Source organism: Neomonachus schauinslandi, chromosome 5 (assembly GCF_002201575.2).
Source record: "Neomonachus schauinslandi chromosome 5, ASM220157v2, whole genome shotgun sequence".
Classification (NCBI taxonomy): domain Eukaryota; kingdom Metazoa; phylum Chordata; class Mammalia; order Carnivora; family Phocidae; genus Neomonachus; species Neomonachus schauinslandi.
In genome coordinates, this window is record NC_058407.1 from 93,906,522 (window position 1) to 93,926,025 (window position 19,504).

Consider the following 19,504-nt stretch of genomic DNA (forward strand, 5'->3'; position numbering starts at 1 on the left):
GGAGCAGAAGGGTAGCAGGAGCATAAATAGATTCGGAAAAGATGGTTGAAGGCACATTTTAACTATGAAGGATCTATTGATATAAAGACAGCCTTTGGTTTATTTAAAAAGTTGTTAGCCCTCTAAGAAAGAATTCCATGTCAACTACCTCCTTTGTGATAAGCTTAAAATTAAAACTGGAAAGAGTGCTGTGAACAAAGCTAAGTAATTTTTTGGTCTGCCCAAACCAGAGGTACTTAAACAATTTAAGTGTTGGTTTTTTGTTTTGTTTTGTTTTTTTGTCCTCCAAATATAACATGAAACCAATTAGGATGGGGATTGGGTGTCATTCTTCTTTGTATTCAGACTTCTGAGAATATGGTACATGTTTAATTGACATTTAATTGCTTAATGGATAGAAGAGGTTAGAGAAGGGGGGATGGAGGGAGGGAGGAAGGAGATCCAAGTTAGCATTCAAATTAGAGATGCAATTTGAGGATTTTTTGGAAATTTGTGAACATTAATGGGGAAGATACTTTGGAAGGTTGCTATCTCCTGTAGACTCAATATTTTTTTTCTACAGTTTTAAGTGAATGCTAATTTGTTTTTAATAATCTTGTTTTCTATTTAATTCATTTATTCATCTATTTATATCTATTTATTTATTTTTATTCACTTCTTTATGTAAGTTTTCCAAAAAGTCACCCTGAACATATGCTTCAGGCTCTCCTGTGTTTCCTTTTGCTGGTTTAACACTCATTCTAGTAAACCTAACAAAATAGATATTTGTGTAGGAAAGATATTATTTTTTGAGCTTTAATTCTGGGAGTAAATGCTACTGTTGATAACAAGCTAAATATATATAGAAATGAAAACATGACCAGGCTGATTCAGCTATTCTGAATGCGATGACTTATTGATGTAATATTTAATGTTATTCTTGATTCAACTAATTGTATTTTCACTTTATAAAATGTGTTTTTCATTTTTAAGAACTCTTCTCAGATTCATTCTTCTTTCAAGAGAAACTTGTTGTATGAATGCAATTTTTCATCAAATTTAATTTCACTGAGAATGTGGATTAGATAATTGTTGTTTGCTATTTTTGTTGTTGTTTGTTTTGATTAGATTGGTTTGTTTTTCACCTGCTTCTTACATTCATGTTTAACCAGGGGTATTTTCCTCTGAATACATGGATTGTTCTCCCCACCCCATCCTGTTCCTTGAAATACTGAAATACTGAGAGATTTCTTTTTCTGGTTCATCAAGGATTCGTGTAATCAGTGTTCAATTGTTTTAATCCTAGACAAAAAGAGAAGACTAAAGTTTACATTTATTGAAAATCTCTTTGACAATGTAGCCAATTGTTTTTGTAGGATTGTGATTAGAGGAAGAGATTCTTAGAAAATAAAAGTTATTACACAAAATTCTCCCAGTGGACTGTCTGGATTGACAGTAGAAATCCAGCTTATTATTGCCTGGAAGGTGCTCATCTCCTTACTGTTCCGTGAGAAGGCTGGCTTTTCTTCCTTAAACCGGATATGCAATCTGTGAAAAATCCCGTTTTCCAAAGACTGTGTTATAGAACTGGGAGGCTGATGGACATTGAGATTAAGATCCACATGACTACTTCGCAACGTGTCTACAGAAAGTTAGCAAAACTTTCGTGGCAGGCTAAGTAAGGGGGAGAAACTCACTTATTTACTCTCCATTGAACCCTTCCATTTTGATATGTGTTAGTAAGAACCACAGAGCTCTTGGCTATAATATCTCCATCCAAACCTCTGCTCTAAGAGACTTGACATCATCTAGCATGGCTAGAATCCCCCCTGAAATGCCTGCCTGAGAAAGCTTAGTGCTTCCAGGAAAATATACTGTTTGTTCTAGTCAAAACTTGGTGATAGACACACCTCTAAATCCCCTCTTAGAGCAGTTATCTTAGAAAGCTTACAATTATAATTCCTCTCTCTGACCTTTGAAAAGTAAGTCTACTACTTGAAACTATTTCTTCAAGGACCCGAGAGCCATCTCTCTGAAATGCAAACATTCAGGGAGTTAAGAGAGATAATTCTCACTTTCCCAGTCCCTGTGGGAGCATAAGGGTCTAGCTTCAGCGGGGTCACCATCTTGCTTTAATGTGTATGGGTGCCACAATCATAAAGATAGGAGAAGTTTATTTCTCTCCTAGATAAGCACCAACTAACAAATCTTAATACCTCTTAATACCACTCAGTGTCTTTCCCTTAGCATACCTTTAAAAAGTCTTTAGTATTTTGTTTTGGGGAAGTTGCGTTCCTTCATGCTGGTCCCTCTTTTCCACAGTAATTATATTACTGAATGAAAGCTGTTCTCACTGCTTTAATGAGTGTCTGGCTTCGTTTCAGATGTCTCCTTCATTCTGCTTGCTGCATAGTCTTGTAAGTGGGTTGGGTACCTTTCTGGTTTCCAGTAATGATAAGTGTTTTCCATATCTCATTAATTTAGGTATTTTGCATAATATTTCAGTCCCAGAATTCTCCATAAGCTGTCACACTAGTTTATTCTTATCTCTGGGGGATATGTTCCAAGATCCCCAGGGGATAGTACTGAACCTTACATATATACTGTTTTGTTCTTCTTCCTGTACATACATAGCCATGAAATAGGCCTTGTGACATAGAGCTAGGCTACTATTGACTTTCTGATGGTATGTTAGGAGGATCATCTGCTTCCTGATGACCGCAGTTGCCTGAGGGTAACTGAAACCATGGAAAGCAAAACCACAAATAAAGGGGGGACTACGTACTTGTAGTATAAGTGTATGAACAGATCATGCATTTTGTAGCAAAAGTACACTTTAGTTTGAGTCTTTGCCTCAATATTTTTATTAGCTTCTTAAAACTGGGTAAGAGACTAAAATTTCTGTATCTCATTTTCTTCATTTGAAAATTAAAAAAGGGGCGCCTGGGTGGCTCAGGTCTTGATCTTGGGGTCTTGGGATTGAGCCACACACAGGCTCAGTGGTGAGTCTGCTTCTCCCTCTCCCTCTATTATCTCTCATGCTCTCAAAAAATAAATAAATAAGATCTTTAAAAGAGTAAAATAAATATATACCATATGGACTTGTTGGAAAATTGAGATTGAATGAGAAAACATGTGCAATGGGTAATACATAGCTCAGAGTAATTGTTCAATGAATAATTACTACTTTGAATTATCAATCCATGACAAATCCTGAAGAAATTTGCTTCTCCTCTTTGTTGTTACAATGCCTCCTTATGGCATCCTTCACAAACCTGTCTGTAGGTTTCCTCTAATAGGCAGTGAGCTTCTTCACAGATATCTTTAATCCCTATATCCGCAGCTTCTGCCATTTGAAAAGATGGGCATTTGATAAATGTTTAGTGAATGAGCAAGTACATGAATAAATGAATGCATGTGTGAATTCATGTTTCATTTTTCTTATATTTGGTCTGAAACAAAGAGCTATCTATTGTGTTGCCTTAAAATTTTAAGACTCGTCAGTCTTAGAAACAGGATCTAAAGGTACAAATGGGAACTTACCACAGCATAGTTTTCATTTTCTGCCTTTGGCTATATCTGGTTGGACTACTTACTTAAGCTCAACTTGTTAAAACTCAGTAAATGCTTACCCCACATGATTTGACTCATACATCCTCTTTTGTCCACAAGCAGTTGTCTTAAGAAAGGGAAGAGCTCTCAAATGCTGTGGCAATTTAGGAACTCAGTAGAACAATGGAATCCCGTTCTGGGGTAGAAAATTTGGATGAAGATGGTTATACTCAATTAGACTTCCGCTCTCAAGGCATCACTGGGAGACCTGTGGTCTTAGAGAAAGGTATCTTTTCTTTCTGCTTTCAATGTTCTTGTTCTCATCAACTAAAACACTTATGTGGAAAAAATTTGAGAGACTTATGATTTGTAGGCTGAAAACCTTTTAAAAGATTTTCAGAAGTCACTGAAGATATTTTGAAATATCTTTGTTCGTTGCAAGCATTTGGTAACTAATTATTGGTATTTAAATTAATTATTAAGATGGCAGAAAATACAATTTCTCAGGTGCCTGGGTGGCTCAGTTGGTTAAGTTTCTGCCTTTGGCTCAGGTCATGATCCCAGGGTCCTGGGATTGAGTCCCGCATTGGGCTCCTTGCTCAGCAGGGAGCCTGCCTCTCCTTCTGCCTCTGCCTCTCTCTCTTTCTGTCTCTCATGAATAAATAAAATCTTTAAAAAGAAAAAAAGAAAACACAATTTCTCTGTTCTGTAGAAATAGACACTTCAGCAGTAAGGAACTGTAAATAAGTGTGATGAAATGCAAAGATGTAAGAATTTCAATAGGAGTGACTTGCTTGTTTGGTAGAAAGGAGTAAATCGTAGAATGGAAGTCACGGAAACTTAAAGAAATGTATATGAACAACATCAGGATATTGGAGACAAGAGAGAGAAGATAGGTGAGGGAAAAAACAAATTTGTGATTTTGTGGTAAAGGCCAAAGGGACTTCGAAGTCATAGGGTTTGGAATCATGAATCTGATGTGTTTTTTGGGGGTAAGACATTGATTTGGATTTTTTTTTTTAACCAAATGGGAGTCTTTTGTATACTAGTGAAGGGAAATATATGTGCTAGATGAAAAGATTCCATTTGCAGAACATGAGTCTTATAATAGAAAAGGAGTAAAATATGGAGAAAGGCGTTATACGCTCTCTTCCTTAATAGAATGAGTCATTTGTTTCCTCTGTGGTTCTCCTATTTGACAATTCTCTGAAATGCTTGTAATGTTTATTCTCAAAGACAGAACTATATCCTTGGTGCAGTGGTATTAACATAAAATCAGCTTCCTGTTATCAAGAGAAAGATTATTCATAAGTTTTGACACGAGAATTTGCTCTCTTCTGCTTTATGGTAACCCACATTGCACAATTATTTTCCCTTTACCACTTATGCAATCCTTTTCTTGCTCAACCTGTTGAGGAGGACTGGAAAAACTGGATGATACAAGAGGTAGGGAGGCAGGTGTATGTTTCTACGTATTTGTTGACAAACAGTGAGTTATGTATAATGTGCTAGTAGCCTCTAGACTAGGTGCTTTTATGTGTTAGCTCATTTAGTTTCCACAATAATCCTCTGAGGTATTATTAACCCAATTTTTCACAAAGAGAAATGAATAAACAGAGGGAGTAATTCACCCAAGGCTATGCAACAAGTAAGTGAAAAGAGAAGGTTATCCTCAGTAACCAGGGCTATTTCCCCTACCGTAATATGTCTTCTATAAAAATGAGTGGGATTTCAGAAACTCTGGTAATGTCAGGACCATCAGTGTGAACCTCAAATTAGGAGTGTATAGGTATCAGGGCACTGTGCTGAAATTATAGTTCCAGGACCTAAGGAGGTATGCTAAATGTGAGGGAAAATTCAGATAATCCTAGATGACTGGATTATCTGCATATCGGAGATTAATAGTTCACTTTAGAATTTTCCAGATTTTGATGAACTGTAGAACTGAAATGCTCTGTGATTTGTCATATTTCTTCATTTTAATTTCTGTTCCCTCTGGCTTCCTAGTAACTAGTGCTACATCTCCTCACTGGCGTCCCATTGCTGTGACTTTGGGAATCCTATGCTTGCTAATATTGGTGATCGCTGTGATCCTGGGTACCATGGGTGAGTATTGGTGGGGGAGATCAACAACAGCAACAACAACAACAGACATTTGATAAGCATTTATTATGTGCCAGGCACTCTTTTAAGAGCTTGACATGCATAATCTAATTGAATCTGTATATTAACCACATTGAATCAGTGCTACTAATTCATTTTACTTATAAGAGAAGTGAGAGGTGGAGAGAGGTGCATTTCATTTTCTAGGGCCATAAACTAGTTAGTGGTAAGACCATGATTAGAAATTTAGGCAATCTGACTGAAAAAACGCATACTCTTTTTTTTCTTCCTTTTTTTGTTTTAGAGAGGGAGAGAGAGCCAGTACGAGTGGGGGAGGGACAGAGGGACAGCAGGCTCCACCCTCAGCACTGAGCTTGACACGGGGCTCCATCTGATGACCCCGAGATCATGACCTGAGCTGAAATCAAGAGTCGGAGGCTTAACTGACTGAGCCACTCAGGCACCCCTAAAAAATGCATACTCTTAACTATATTGCTCTAGTATCTTCCTTGAATAGCTGGTTTTATTTTATTTTATTTTTTTTAAATATTTTATTTATTTATTTGATAGAGAGAGACACAGCGAGAGAGGGAACACGAGCAGGGGAAGTGGGAGAGGGAGAAGCAGGCCTCCTGCAGAGCAGGGAGCCCGATGTGGGACTTGATCCCAGGACCCCAGGATCATGATTAAGCCGAAGGCAGATGCTTAACAACTGAGCCACCCAGGCAACCCAAGGAGCTCTCATTTTTAAATAACAGAAGAAAGAAGATTTATTACTATTTCAAATCTATCATGCTCCAATTGATGGTATTTCATGTGCCTCTTGTTTTCCCTTTCACACTCCTCTATCTGCTTTGTTGTTCTCCTTTTTACTACACCTTCATAGAAGTAATGTTTTCTTTCCATCTATTTATCTATCCTCTATTCTACCATATATCATCTATCTATCTCTCTATCTCTCTATCATCTACTTTTACCTCTCAATCAGCAATGTGTTATCTATTTATCATTAATCAAGAATATATCTCTTTGTATTCCAACAAAAATATGGATTTTGGAATTATAATTTCAAATATAGTAGAATGACTTTTTTTTTCTGTCACTGTAATTTTTGTTGGCATATGAAGCTATTTGGAGATCCAATTCTGGGAGCAACCCATTGAAGAATGACAACTTCCCATCAAGAAATAAAGAGAACCACAGTCAACCCACACAATCATCTTTAGAAGACCATGTGGCTCCTACCAAGACTCTCACAACCACAGGCAAGGGCAGGGTTAAAAGATGAATGGAATCCTTGATACAGGAAAGTTAATTACTGTGGCTAAGGCCTGGAGTAGGGTTGGTAAAGACAGTATTTTTACATGCAAGGATTGTGCATTCAAGGAAAGCACACATCAGTATTATCTCAGTATAGTATGTCCCTGTCATACATGTAATAAAGTGATATAAATATCCCATGCATTTGGCCAATGATTTCTAAGTTGGATTTTTTTTTTCAAATTAGTGATGAATTTATCACTCTCTACATATTTAGACCTATAGGAGATTGTATAACTTGATGCAAAGGAAAGAAATGTGTTCTCCCCCCACTTAAGAATTGACATTTTAAAGTAACAGAGATAGAATAGGAAAATGGATGTCAGAAAGGAAGAAAGGGAGAGAAAAGGAAAGAAGGGAAAATGTTCTTAGAATAAGAATTGTATGTGAATTAAACATATACAAGATACATAGACCTAATAGAATAGATACGTTCCTGAAAACTGGTTATATTTGTTTTTCTTTAGTCATACAATTTCATTACAATTTTAGACACACTTGACCTTTGTTTCTAATTGTATCATAATTGACTATGATGATATTTTGACTTCAATTTTCCATCTCTGGACCCATACCTTCTTACTATTTGTATCAAGTAGCTAAAAATAGAAAGTAGAGATACTCTATAATGTGAATAATTGCTCTTATACGTTTCTCATTTGGAAAGTTGCATTCTTTTTTTTTTTAAAGATTTTATTTATTTATTTGAGAGAGAGAATGAGACAGAGAGAGAGAGCACGAGATGGGGGAGGGTCAGAGGGAGAAGCAGGCTCCCCGCCGAGCAGGGAGCCCGATGTGGGACTCGATCCCGGGACTCCAGGATCATGACCTGAGCCGAAGGCAGTCGCCCAACCAACTGAGCCACCCAGGCGCCCTGGAAAGTTGCATTCTTAAATGGATCTCACAACTCTAAAATAAGTTAACATGAAATTACTGTATATCTTGAAGATTGATTTTGAGTTGATTTATTTTAAAAATTATCATGAAGAAAAGGAGTAATGGACTGAAGGTGAAAGAATGGAAGACAGGTCAAGAAGGAAAGGAGGGTTGACTGTCTAAAACACTGTTTATAGTTAATTCATTTTTAAGTTTTAAATGAATGAGGGGGTTTCAATGTGGTCTCTTCTGTAAAAATCATATCCCTATAATTTGAACTGAAAATGGAATATATTACTGGTAATTCATTGATTATTAAGTATCCTTGGGATGAATGATGCTTGCACTGAAAGAGCAAACTGGCATGTTATGAACCTCATTGTATTTACTTTTTATTTCCAGGAGCTTTTTCCAGCTCTTGTCCTCCTAATTGGATCATACATAAAAACAACTGTTATCTATTTAGCACATCATTAGCTTCCTGGAATAGAAGTAAAAGACAGTGCTCTCAACTGCACTCTAACCTCCTGAAGATAGACAGTGCAGAAGAACTGGTAAGTGTAGACTTCAGTTATAATTATCTGTGGTCTATATTGAGCAGAAAAATAGAGGTAGATTCCAGGTAATGATAATTTTCCCTAAAAGAGGGCACCTGGGTAGCTCAGTCAGTTAAGTGTCTGCCTTTGGTTCAGGTCATGATCCCAGGGTCCTGGGATGGAGCCCCACATCCAGCTCCCTACTCAGCGAGGAGTTATCCCTCTCCCTCTGCCCCTCCCCACCACTCACACTCTCTCTCTAGCACTCTCTCTCTCTGTCTCTCGCAGATAAATAAATAAAATCTTAAAAAAATATATTTTCCCTAAGAGAAAGTCACATTTAATATCCTCCATAATTATAATAACAGCATGTATTAAGTGGGTAAAATATATGGTTTTTTAATTAATTCAAAAATAAATATTTTCACTTTATTTTTTAAAAGATTTTATTTATTTTATTTTAGAGAGAGAGTGTGTGTGCTTGAGGCAGGGAGGGTGTCAGAGGAAGAGAGAGAATCTCAAGGAGACCCTGCACTGAGTGTAGAGCCTGATGCAGGTCTCGATCTCATGACCCTGAGATCTAGACCTGAGCCAAAACCAAGAGTCGGATGCTTAACTAACTGCACCACCCAGGGGCCCCAGTGTGTTTTACCTTAAAACAAATCTATTCAAACATACTCCAAGTTTGCATGACAATAAGAATCAGGTCACTACTCATTTTTGTGTGTTTGGATTTCAATTCTTAAATTTGGTGGAGTAAAATAGAAAATTCTCCCCCTTGTCATCATTATCAAGGAAAATAGCAGCAATGATAATATACATTTATAAGTCATTTACTCCTTGCAAGATACCAGGAAAGGCAAAGAGGTTTAAAAAGTAACCTTGCTATTTCAATGCTTACATAGTTTGTAAGAAGAAAGAAAGAACTCAACAGCTGCTAAAAGTTAAATATCTGGTATTGGCACTCAGTGACATAGGAATTCAGACAGAGATCCCTGGATATATAAAGTTTTACAGAAAAAGTGGAAGTTATAATGCATTGTGAGTGAAGGGTAGAACTCGGTTGGGCTATAAGAAGGGATTAAAAACAATCTGTAACTCCTACATTTACTTTCACTTCCTTTCAACTTTTGTGTTTCTGTCCTGCATTACCCAACAGTTGTAGTTCGCATGAAAATGAATGGAAGTAGATTGTGGCAAAGAAAGGGAATGACACTGGAAGTCTGGCTTTTCGATGTTCCTGTCATTTGTCGAATGTCATCATTAAACCTCAAATTACTTATTCATAGAACATGCAGTGGAACTATGTTAGTTTTATATTTTTATCTAACTCTGCAAAGGATTTCTTGACAAAAATGTGATAAATTCATATATTTGATTTGAGAAGATAGTGGCCTGTTGTCCATGAAAATTGCCTCGGAGCTCTGTCATTCTTGGATCTTTTCAGGCAGGTTGCATGGAGGCATTATAATTTTGACATTATGGGTCTATTCTTTATTGGAAAATTAAACAATAATGACTCTGAAGAAATGAAATATACTTTTTGAGGCACTCAATGGCATTTAATAATTGACACTTCTCTCTAGGTTGATGCCAGTGTATGCATGCATTCTTCACGAAGGCGACTCAATCTGTTGTCTCAGTGTCTGTAAGAGTCTCTCTCCATCTTTTTATCTCTATCATCTCTGTCTGTCTCACTCTCTCAGTGACTCTTTGACATGTATTTGTATTTATGCTTTCCTACAGGAATTTATAGTAAGGCAAATGTCCTCTCAACCTGATAATTCATTCTGGATAGGACTTTCTCGCCATCAGACTGAAGGATCATGGCTCTGGGAGGACGGCTCAATGTTCTCTTCTAACTTGTAAGTATCTGGAAAGACAAAACTTCACACCCTTTCTCGGAAAGACAAGAGCATGTCAAGCAGTTAAGGATCTGATTTGTGAGCCATTTATGAGAATGAGAGAAAGGGAAATGGTGATGAAGAGAGAAAAAGAGTGAATCGGGAAAAAAAGAAAAGAGGGTAGAGGAGAATTTTACAGTCAAAACAAGTTGAGTGGTCATCTAGTGCTGTCAACACAAATGTTCCTCAGCTTTCTTACAAGGAGGGCGTCTGGCACCTGTTAGAAGTAGTCCAGTTAGGAGCCATCACTGTTAGTATAAAACTGTGGTGAAGAGCATGGGCTTTGGAGTCACTTCTCAGGTTGAGACAATGATTGGTCCACTCACTGTGTGAAATTGGTTAAGCTGCTTGACCTACCTGAACCCCTCCCTCTTTCCTCATCTGTAAATGAGAATAATGAGAATGAAAATAATACCTGTCTGATAGGATTTTAAGATAAAGGAGATAAAAGTCAAATCACTTAGCATAGTGTCCTGCACCTAAATATGTGACACATGCTCTTATTAATTTTGAAAGTAACCACATTTCACACTTTATAAAGTTCTTTTAAACATATTTCCATTTTCATTATAAATTCTCCCTTACTGTGTGTGGATCAGCTAGGGTTCTTCAGAGAAGAAGATCTATATAGATCTCCTATTGGTTCTGAAGAACTCTGACTGATCCACACACAATGAGGAATAATTGATACATGGAGATTTGTTATGAGGAATTGGCTCCCATGAGTATGGAAGCTAAGGAGGCCCACAGTCTGCCATCTGCGAGCTGGTGACCCAGGAAAACCTGGGGCTATAAATTCCCTTCAAGTATCAAGGGCTGGGAACGAGGGGAGCTAATGGTGTAAAATCCAGGGCTCAGGTAGAAAGAAGATGAGCTACACTGAGATGTCTCAGCTCACAAAGTGAGGCAGGAAAAGGCAAAGTTTCCAAAGTATATTAAAATCTCCTGCTGTGATTCTACTTAAAATTCCGTAACTATTTTGAGGTGCCGATGCCGTATTATTAGGCACATATAGATTTAGAATTTTTATACTGTACAGGTGTACAGCCCATTCAAAGTACTTTTTTTCTGTCTTTCCTCTTTTTGAACCGCTTAAATAATTTTATGACTCCATTTTTTCTTATATTAATTTAGAATTTACTCTTACTAGTTTTTTCATAGTTGCTCTGAAGATTACAACACACATTCTTCACTCATCAAAGTCTAATATTAATTGTTTTATAATGTTCTTCCTGGGCAATATAAAAATATATTCGAATATTTCTTTACTCTGTGTATTCCCTCCCCAATTTACATGCTATTATTTTTGTGTACTTCAATGCTCTCACATCTTTTCCCACGTTTTAAATCTCTACAGTTGGCACCTGTCTTACAACTGCAGGCCTTTTATAATCATTGTAGGTCTGAACTCAAGTTGAGCCCTGTTAAGAAGGCTTAGTGTTTGCTTCTGCCAGTCAAAGAGAGGCACCACAAACCTGAGATTACTTAAACACTCTGCTTGTTTTTTTTGTTTTGTTATTTAAACACACTGGTATTATGGATTCGATTAGAAGATCTGTGTGAGTATGAGCTTGTGGTTCAACTTCTCAGGGGATGTAATTTTTTTTCTCCCATCTTCCACTTGGTGGCAAGATTGAGACAGGCACTGCTCACTATTACTCTTTCCTGGTTGTAGTTTTAGTTTTCATTTACTCCTACACCAGAATAATCCTTTGTTCTGCAGGGTTTTCTACCAAATTCCCATCTTGGATGAATTTATTTCACAGTATTAGTTAAACAAATGGTCTCTCAACAATTGATGGCATCTCAGATTCAGTAAAGAATATAGCCCTAGAAAACAGTAGATGTATAGATTTATACACAGTTCATCTAGATTTTTCCACGTATTTATGGTTTGCATTGCTTCTTATTTATTTCTGTCTCCTACCTTCCATTTCAACCATTTTCCTTAAACCTGAAGAATACTCTCTACTATTCCCTTTAGAGTAGAAATTTTAGGGTTTAGTTCTCTGTGTCTAAAACTGTTTTTATTTCAACTTTTCTAAAAAAATATTTTCTTTGATTATAAAATTGGAAATGTGTAGTTTGTTTCTCTCAGCCGCTCAAAGATACTATTATAATGTTTTCCTATTTTTTATTATTGTTTTGGAAAGGTCAGCTGTTTGAAGGTAATATATGTTTTAAACCTGGTGCCTTTTTTCAGCTTTGGAAAATTCTCAGCCAACTTGCTTCAAATGTTGCTTACACCCTATCTTTCTTCCCTTCTTCTGGGATTCCAGTTATATACATTATAGACCCATTTACAACATTCTGTATGTCTTGTTTGCTTAATCCTTCATCCTTTTTTCTTTATATATTTACTTCTCATATATCTTTCATTTCTCAATTTTTTTTTCTCATCTGTGGTTAATCTGGTGTTAAAAGCCTCCATTAAGTTTTTAATTTTGTTTAGTGAATTTTTCAGTTCTATAACTTCAGCTTGGTTCTTTGTCAAATCTACTCTGTCACTATTTATAATTCCTAGCTTTCTTCCAACATTCTCAAATTTATCTTTTAACTCCTAGAATGTAGTTGCTTTAACATTTGTATTTGATAATTCCAACGTCTTATACTCATGTATGTCTGTTTCTATTATGTTTTTCTCCTATTTTTCATTCATGTTGATTTTTCTTATATGTCTGATTATTTTGTTATTAATTTTTAAAATTTTACTTCCAGTATAATTAACATATAGTGTTATATTAGTTTTAGGTGTTCAATATTGTGATTCATCAATTCTATGCAATACTCAATGCTTCTCATGATAAAGTATACTCTTTAATCCCCATCACCTATTTCACCCATTTCACAACCCACTTTCTCTCTAGTAACCTGTTTGTGTTCTATAATTAAGAGTCTGTTTTTTGGTTTGTCTCTTTTTTCCTTTGTTCATTTGTTTTTTCCCCTTAAATTTCACATATGAGTGAAATCATATGGTATTTGTCTTTCTCTGACTGGCTTATTTCACTTAGCATTATACTCTCTATCTCTATCCATGTCATTGCAAATGGCAAGATTTCATTCTTTTTTATGGCTGAATAATATTCCAGTGTGTGTGTGTGTGTGTGTGTGTGTGTGTGTGTGTGTGTGTGTGTAGCCCCTCTTCTTTATCCATTCATCTATCCTTGGCCACTTAGGCTGCTTCCATAATTTGGCTACTGTAAGTAAAACTGCTATAAACATAGAAGTGCATGTATCCCTTTGAATTAGTGCTTTCATATTCTTTAGGTAAATACCCAGTAGTGTGATTCCTGGATCCTAGGGTAATTCTAGTTTTAATTTTTTGAGGAACTCCATACCATTTCTCACAGTGGCTGCACCAGTTGCATTCCTACCAACAGTGTAAGAAGGTTCCTTTTTCTCCACATCTTCAACACTTGTTTCCTGAGTTTTTGATTTTGGCCATTCTGACAGGTGTGAGGTGATATCTCACTGTGGCTTTGATTTGCATTTCCCTGATGATGAGTGTTATTGAGCATCTTTTCATGTGTCTGTTGGCCATCTGAATGTCTTCTTTAGAGAAATATCTGTTCATGTCTTCTTCCCATTTTTAATTGGATTATTTGATTTTTATGCCTGATATTTTTAAAGATTTTAATTATTTATTTGACAGAGAGACACAGCAAGAGAAGGAACATAAGCAGGGGGAATGGGAGAGGGAGAAGCAGACTCCCCGCTGAGCAAGGAGCCCAATGTGGGGCTCGATCCCAGGACCCTGGGATCATGACCTGAGCCAAAGGCAGATGCTTAACTACTGAACCACCCAGGCACCCCATGCCTGATTATTTTTGATAGTGTGCTCAACATTGTATCTTAAATGTTGTATAATTAATTTGAAATTTACAGAGTGGCTTTTAATTTGCTTCTGGTAGGCATTATTTGGGTGTAAATAATACAAACTGCTGAGTATGATCACATTTTGATTTTAACACCACTTAACTATTTCACTTCCACCAGCCTAAGCACAGTGAATTTGTTAACAATCTTGACAAAATATATGTCCTACTTTTTTTATAGCACTTGTTTGTCTTGAGTTTTCTTTTGCTATTTAAACATATGACTAGTGGACTCTTTCTAAAAATCACAAGAGTGGGCCCAAATTATCACTTTGATATGTTACTATGCCTTGGTTTCCTGGGTGGCAGTAACTTAATGTAGCTCTGTCCATGCCCAAAAAAAACTCTTGGATGTCAAGGAAAACTTTTGGAGAACACCAGTCAGAATTCTCCCTGAGGCCTGAATCAAAGTTGTTTCATGCTTTTAGCCTAGTCATTTCTACAAAAGAATTGTCTCAATCCTCCAGCCCCAGGTCCAAGAAGAGCTAGATACACAAGATGAAGAGTACCAGTCCACAGCTTTTACAGTGAAGCTCAATGTTGCCTTTTAAGCTCTACTAATTAACACTGCTCCTTCAGGAGACTGAAGAGCAAATAGAACAGAGCTGTACTGCCACTTACCCATGATAATTATCATAATTGTCTATCACTGTATTGTAATATAATTTTGTCTTCAGAATGCATTAAAATATATAATGCTGTTTTCCCTGCCTTTAAATGGCCTTGATATCTATGATTCTTCATTTATTTTTTTAAGATTTTATTTATTATTTGAGAGAGAGAGAGTGCATGAGAGAGAGCGATCACAAGCAGGGGGGAGGGGTAGAGGGAGAAGCAGACTCCCCACTGAACAGGGAGCCTGATGTGGGACTCAATCCCAGGACCCTGGGATCATGACCTGTGATAAAGGCAGATGCTTAACTGACTGAGCCACCCAGGTGCACCTATGATTCTTCACTTAGTTCTAGATACTTCTCAATAACTCTTCTGCTTGGTTTCACTAGTCTGTTGCTTTATTTGATAAATATACTTCTAGGTAAGAGGTTGAAAGATAAATAAAGAACTGTCTATAGAATACTATATGATTTTTCTTATCTGTCAGGAGCTTTATTTAGTTTTATGTGACTAATAATATTTTTCTTAAAAAATTTTTGAGTCGTTTTTATGCCTTAATAACGAATGCTCTTCTGTTACCATTTGAGAACTAATGCAATCTAAATTCAAGTTTCCTTTCCCAATAACGTAACCATTTAGGAACTCTTTTCACCAATATCCTTACCCATATCCTTGCTAATTTATTTCAGCATTGTGTAGATAATAGACAGTATTTCTTACATTTGTTTTAATTGCCTCATTATATTTTAACAGGTTTCAAATCAGAAGCACAGAAACCCAAGAAAACTCATCTCAGAGTTGTGTGTGGATTCACCTGTCAATAATTTATGACCAACTTTGTAGTGTGCCCTCATACAGTATTTGTGAGAAGAAGTTGTCAATAAAATGATGGAGGTGTCGGGGTGGAAGAGCAGACAGAAGTATGTAAAATATTAAGAAGGGCAGAAAACAAAACAGAAAAGAGAGATATTTGAGGTCAAAATAACTGCTGAAAAGATCAAGAGAGCTCAGCCAACTTTAATCTTAGATGAGAATGGAGAAGCTATGATTCTGAACTTACCAACTGAAATGGCAGGCCAGTATTAGGTTCTAGTTAATAGAGCCCTAGAAATGGAATCAAGTCAGCTAAACTTAAATTTTCATTCTACCACTGACTGACCTAATATTAACATGGAATTAGCCATAAACCTTTGGTGTTTCAAGAAGATCTTTATTTCTGGGTCTATTAAAGTTGCTTTTTGTCCTTAAAAAATGCCCCTGGAGTACACATGATGTGTTTCCATGATATGTTCCTCCATGTCTAATAGTGTATCAGACACAGGTGGAAGGCAAAATGTATTTCTGAATAGCAAAATGAGGAAAAAAAAATCTTCACTACAATCAGAGCTATTTTATTATTTTGTTCATCAATATGGTTATGATCAAAAAACATCATGAAAAAGCAGCAACTCCATCTCTTTTTTTTCCCTCAGTTAAATAGCTCAGAGAATATGTCTGCCACATCTCTGACTAATAGGATCTTGTATAATGTGAAATAGTATGGTAACTGTTCTTATAAGAAAGTGTTCTCCGTTGTAAATATTATCAATCAAAGAAGATCTGGTAATGAATGTAGAAAAAGAAAAAAAAAAAAACAATCCAGGGGCCTGGGTGGCTCAGTTGGTTGAACATCCAACTCTTGATTTCGGCTGGGGTGGTGACCTCAGGATCCTGAGATTGAGCCCCGTGTCAGGCTCCATGCTGAGCGTGGAGTCTGCTTGGGATTCTCTCTCTCCTTCTCCCTCTGCCCCTCCCCCTGCTTGTGCATGCTCTCTCTCTCTAAATAAATAAAATCTGAAAAAAAAAAAAATCTTATCACTGAGGTATTAACATTCTGAAAGGCAAAACATGTCTTACTATTTTTTATGATTACCGTTTCGCAGTTTTTAGCAATTTTTCAATAATTATAATTAAAAGGTATTATTGGAACATGTTTCCTTATATGATGATCTGTCTCTTTCTTATTTTCTCTTAAATTTTCCCCTTGGTGGTGTTTTTATTTCCATTGTTATTACCATGTGAACAGAAAACTGCATCAAGTTCACTGGATTTTTCACTTTAAAATGATTAATTTTATGTTATGTGAATTTCACTGTAATAAAAAAAAATGATAATCAAAGAACCTTTGGCCTCCAAATGCTGTGTGTAGTAAATATTATCACAATATGCCCTCTCCCCATAAGAAAATGATGGTGAACTTGGCTCTTAGGAAGAGGTAGTATAGTAGTAGTTTTATGTTGAACAATAAATTTGGGATCTTAAGTATTTAAAGATTGAAAAGAAGAAGATATAGAAATTTTTGGTGAAGTCTCTTAATGGCTTTTAATATACAAACTTGAATTGTCACTATATGAAAAGACATGTGGAAAGGGCAAAGATAATTTGAGAGTTAAATTAAGGCACAAGGTGAGATTTTGAAGAGTACCATGTCTTTTAATTTTGTTTTTGGTTTGATCAATTCCTCCTGGGTCCTGAGAATGGAGTGGATGATTTGAGAAGTCATAATAATAAAAAATAATTCTGGATGCAGAATGTACTTAGAGCAGACAATATTTATTGTTTAAATATTTATGATTTAAAGATAAAAGTGTGACTATAACAAAATGATGGTACAAAGTAAGATGCTCTAGGTTGTCCAAGCATACTATACCTGACTGGTTAATACATGTTTATACCACAGTTTACATGGGCATGTACTTGGGAATGAACAGGAAACATCCATTTTTCCAAGAGACAGAAAAGGGAAAATAGCTACTAGCTGAACTTTTTTTTTTTTTTAAGATTTTATTTATTTATTTGATTGACAGAGAGAGAGAGAGAGAGCGAGAGAGGGAACACAAGCAGGGGGAGTGGGAGAGGGAGAAGCAGGCTTCCAGCCAAGCAGGGAGCCCGACAGGGGGCTCGATCCCCGAACCCTGGGACAATGACCTGAGCCGAAGGCAGCCGCTCAACCAACTGAGCTACCCAGGCGCCCCTGAACTTCTATCTAAAGGGTAAATTCAAGATGAGTAATGATCATGCTAGAGGAAACACTTACCTACTCAAGGGCCACCAACTTCTCTGGCCTGAGTTATTGTGGTAATTTTCAAAGTAATCTCCCAGTGTCCACCTTTGTCCTTCTAAGCTACTTTTTCAAACATAGCAGAGTGATTCTTTTAAATTTAAAACAAATCATGTCAGCCCTCTACTCAAAATCTCCTAGACTTCCCATGTACCTCAGAGTAAAACTAAATATAAATAAATAAAAATGAAAAAGAAAAGACCTTTTCAATTGTCAGTGGGCCACTTTACTCCTTTGACCTAATCTACTTTTCTCCTCTTCACTCATTCCATTTAGGACACTGGTTTCTCTCTTGTTTCATAATAACTGGCATGCTTCCACCTCAGGGCATTTGAGCTTTCTGTTCTCTTTACCTGAATGATTCTTACCCTAGATATTTCAGGACCTACTCTTGCACTTCTTATAAAATCTCTGCACATACATCATTTTCTTAAGGAGGCTGACTCTGACTGCCATATTTAAAATTACCAACCCTCCTTTTTGTACATTCTTTTTTTTTTATTTTTAAGATTTATTTATTTATTTATTTTAGAGAGAGAGAGGGTGGGGGCAGAGGGAGAAAGAAAATCTCAAGCAGACTTGCCACTGAGTGTGGAGCCCAACGCAGGGCTCAGTCTTACAACCCTGAGATCATGACCCGAGCCTAAATCAAGAGTCAGTCACCCAGCTGACTGAGCCACCCAGGTGCCCCTCCTTTTTGTATATTCTTAATCTCCCTTACCTTCCATATATTTTCATAAGTCTTATTATAGTCTAATATACTCTATTATTTACTTACTTTCTTTTATGTTACCTGCCTTCCTCCATAAAATATAGGCTCTAAAGGACAGAAAGTTTTGTTTTACACTGAATGCATCCTAGAATCTGAGAACAGCACCTGAAACAAAGCAGATGTTCAAAAAATAGTTTTGTCATTGTTGAAAAAATAAGTATTTAAGGACAAGTAGGAAAAATATTAGTACAGGTTGTTTGGTGAAAAGTATCTAGGATCTACTTGAATCAATGAAGTTTGGAGAATAGTTTTAACTGCTTTTCATGTGAATCATAATCATTAGCACCTTCTAAATGTATTCTTTCAGGCCCCAGCTCTTGCAGTTTCTATTATTGATCTTCCTGCTCCTTTCTTCTATGTGTTTCACTTACCTCTTCCTTCAAGTTTTTTACTGCCTTATCTCCTGTAACATTTTCTAATACATCAATGCAATGCAAATAACCAAATAATTTTTTATTTACTGCTTTTTACAAGGCATGCTGCAAGAGAAAGGTCCCTTTAGGTTTATTTTATTTAGAATAACCTGATGAACAATACATAGTTTGAGACATAATAAATCTACAGTATATGTTTCCTAATCCACCCTTCATAGGGCCTGCCTGTCCCCACCCAAGCATCTTCTCCATTTCTTTATATTTTGTATGCTTGATTTAGCTAGGCTAATAACCAAAACATAGAAAAGTATTGGTAAAATAATACAGTTGTATTTTATTAATTCAAGAAAGATTTTTGGACATTATCTAAAACAGTTTTTTCATTTCCTTCTGAGCTTAGGAAATTTAGGTAAAAATTATTACCTGGTTTCCTGGAGTCACATATAAAGTTACATGTAGTTAGCAATAATTCTAAAAGTCCTGACTTACAATTAATTG

At 36.3% G+C, this 19,504-nt stretch overlaps 1 protein-coding gene across 6 annotated transcripts; it reads left to right on the forward strand.

The window, feature by feature from the left end:
• The first annotated feature begins 3,695 nt into the window (after positions 1-3,695).
• CLEC7A (C-type lectin domain containing 7A) lies at positions 3,696-16,436 on the forward strand. 6 transcript variants are annotated; one of them, XM_021690638.2, is made up of 6 exons: positions 3,696-3,817; positions 5,539-5,637; positions 6,762-6,899; positions 8,233-8,384; positions 10,113-10,231; positions 15,514-16,436. In XM_021690638.2, the coding sequence occupies exons 1-6, from the start codon at positions 3,715-3,717 to the stop codon at positions 15,647-15,649; spliced, it is 747 nt and encodes a 248-aa protein (XP_021546313.1). In that variant the 5' UTR covers positions 3,696-3,714; the 3' UTR covers positions 15,650-16,436. The 6 variants fall into 6 exon arrangements, with proteins under 6 accessions (XP_021546313.1, XP_044770861.1, XP_021546314.1 ...); XM_044914926.1 differs by lacking the exon at positions 6,762-6,899; XM_021690639.2 differs by lacking the exon at positions 5,539-5,637.
• The last annotated feature ends 3,068 nt before the right edge of the window (positions 16,437-19,504 follow it).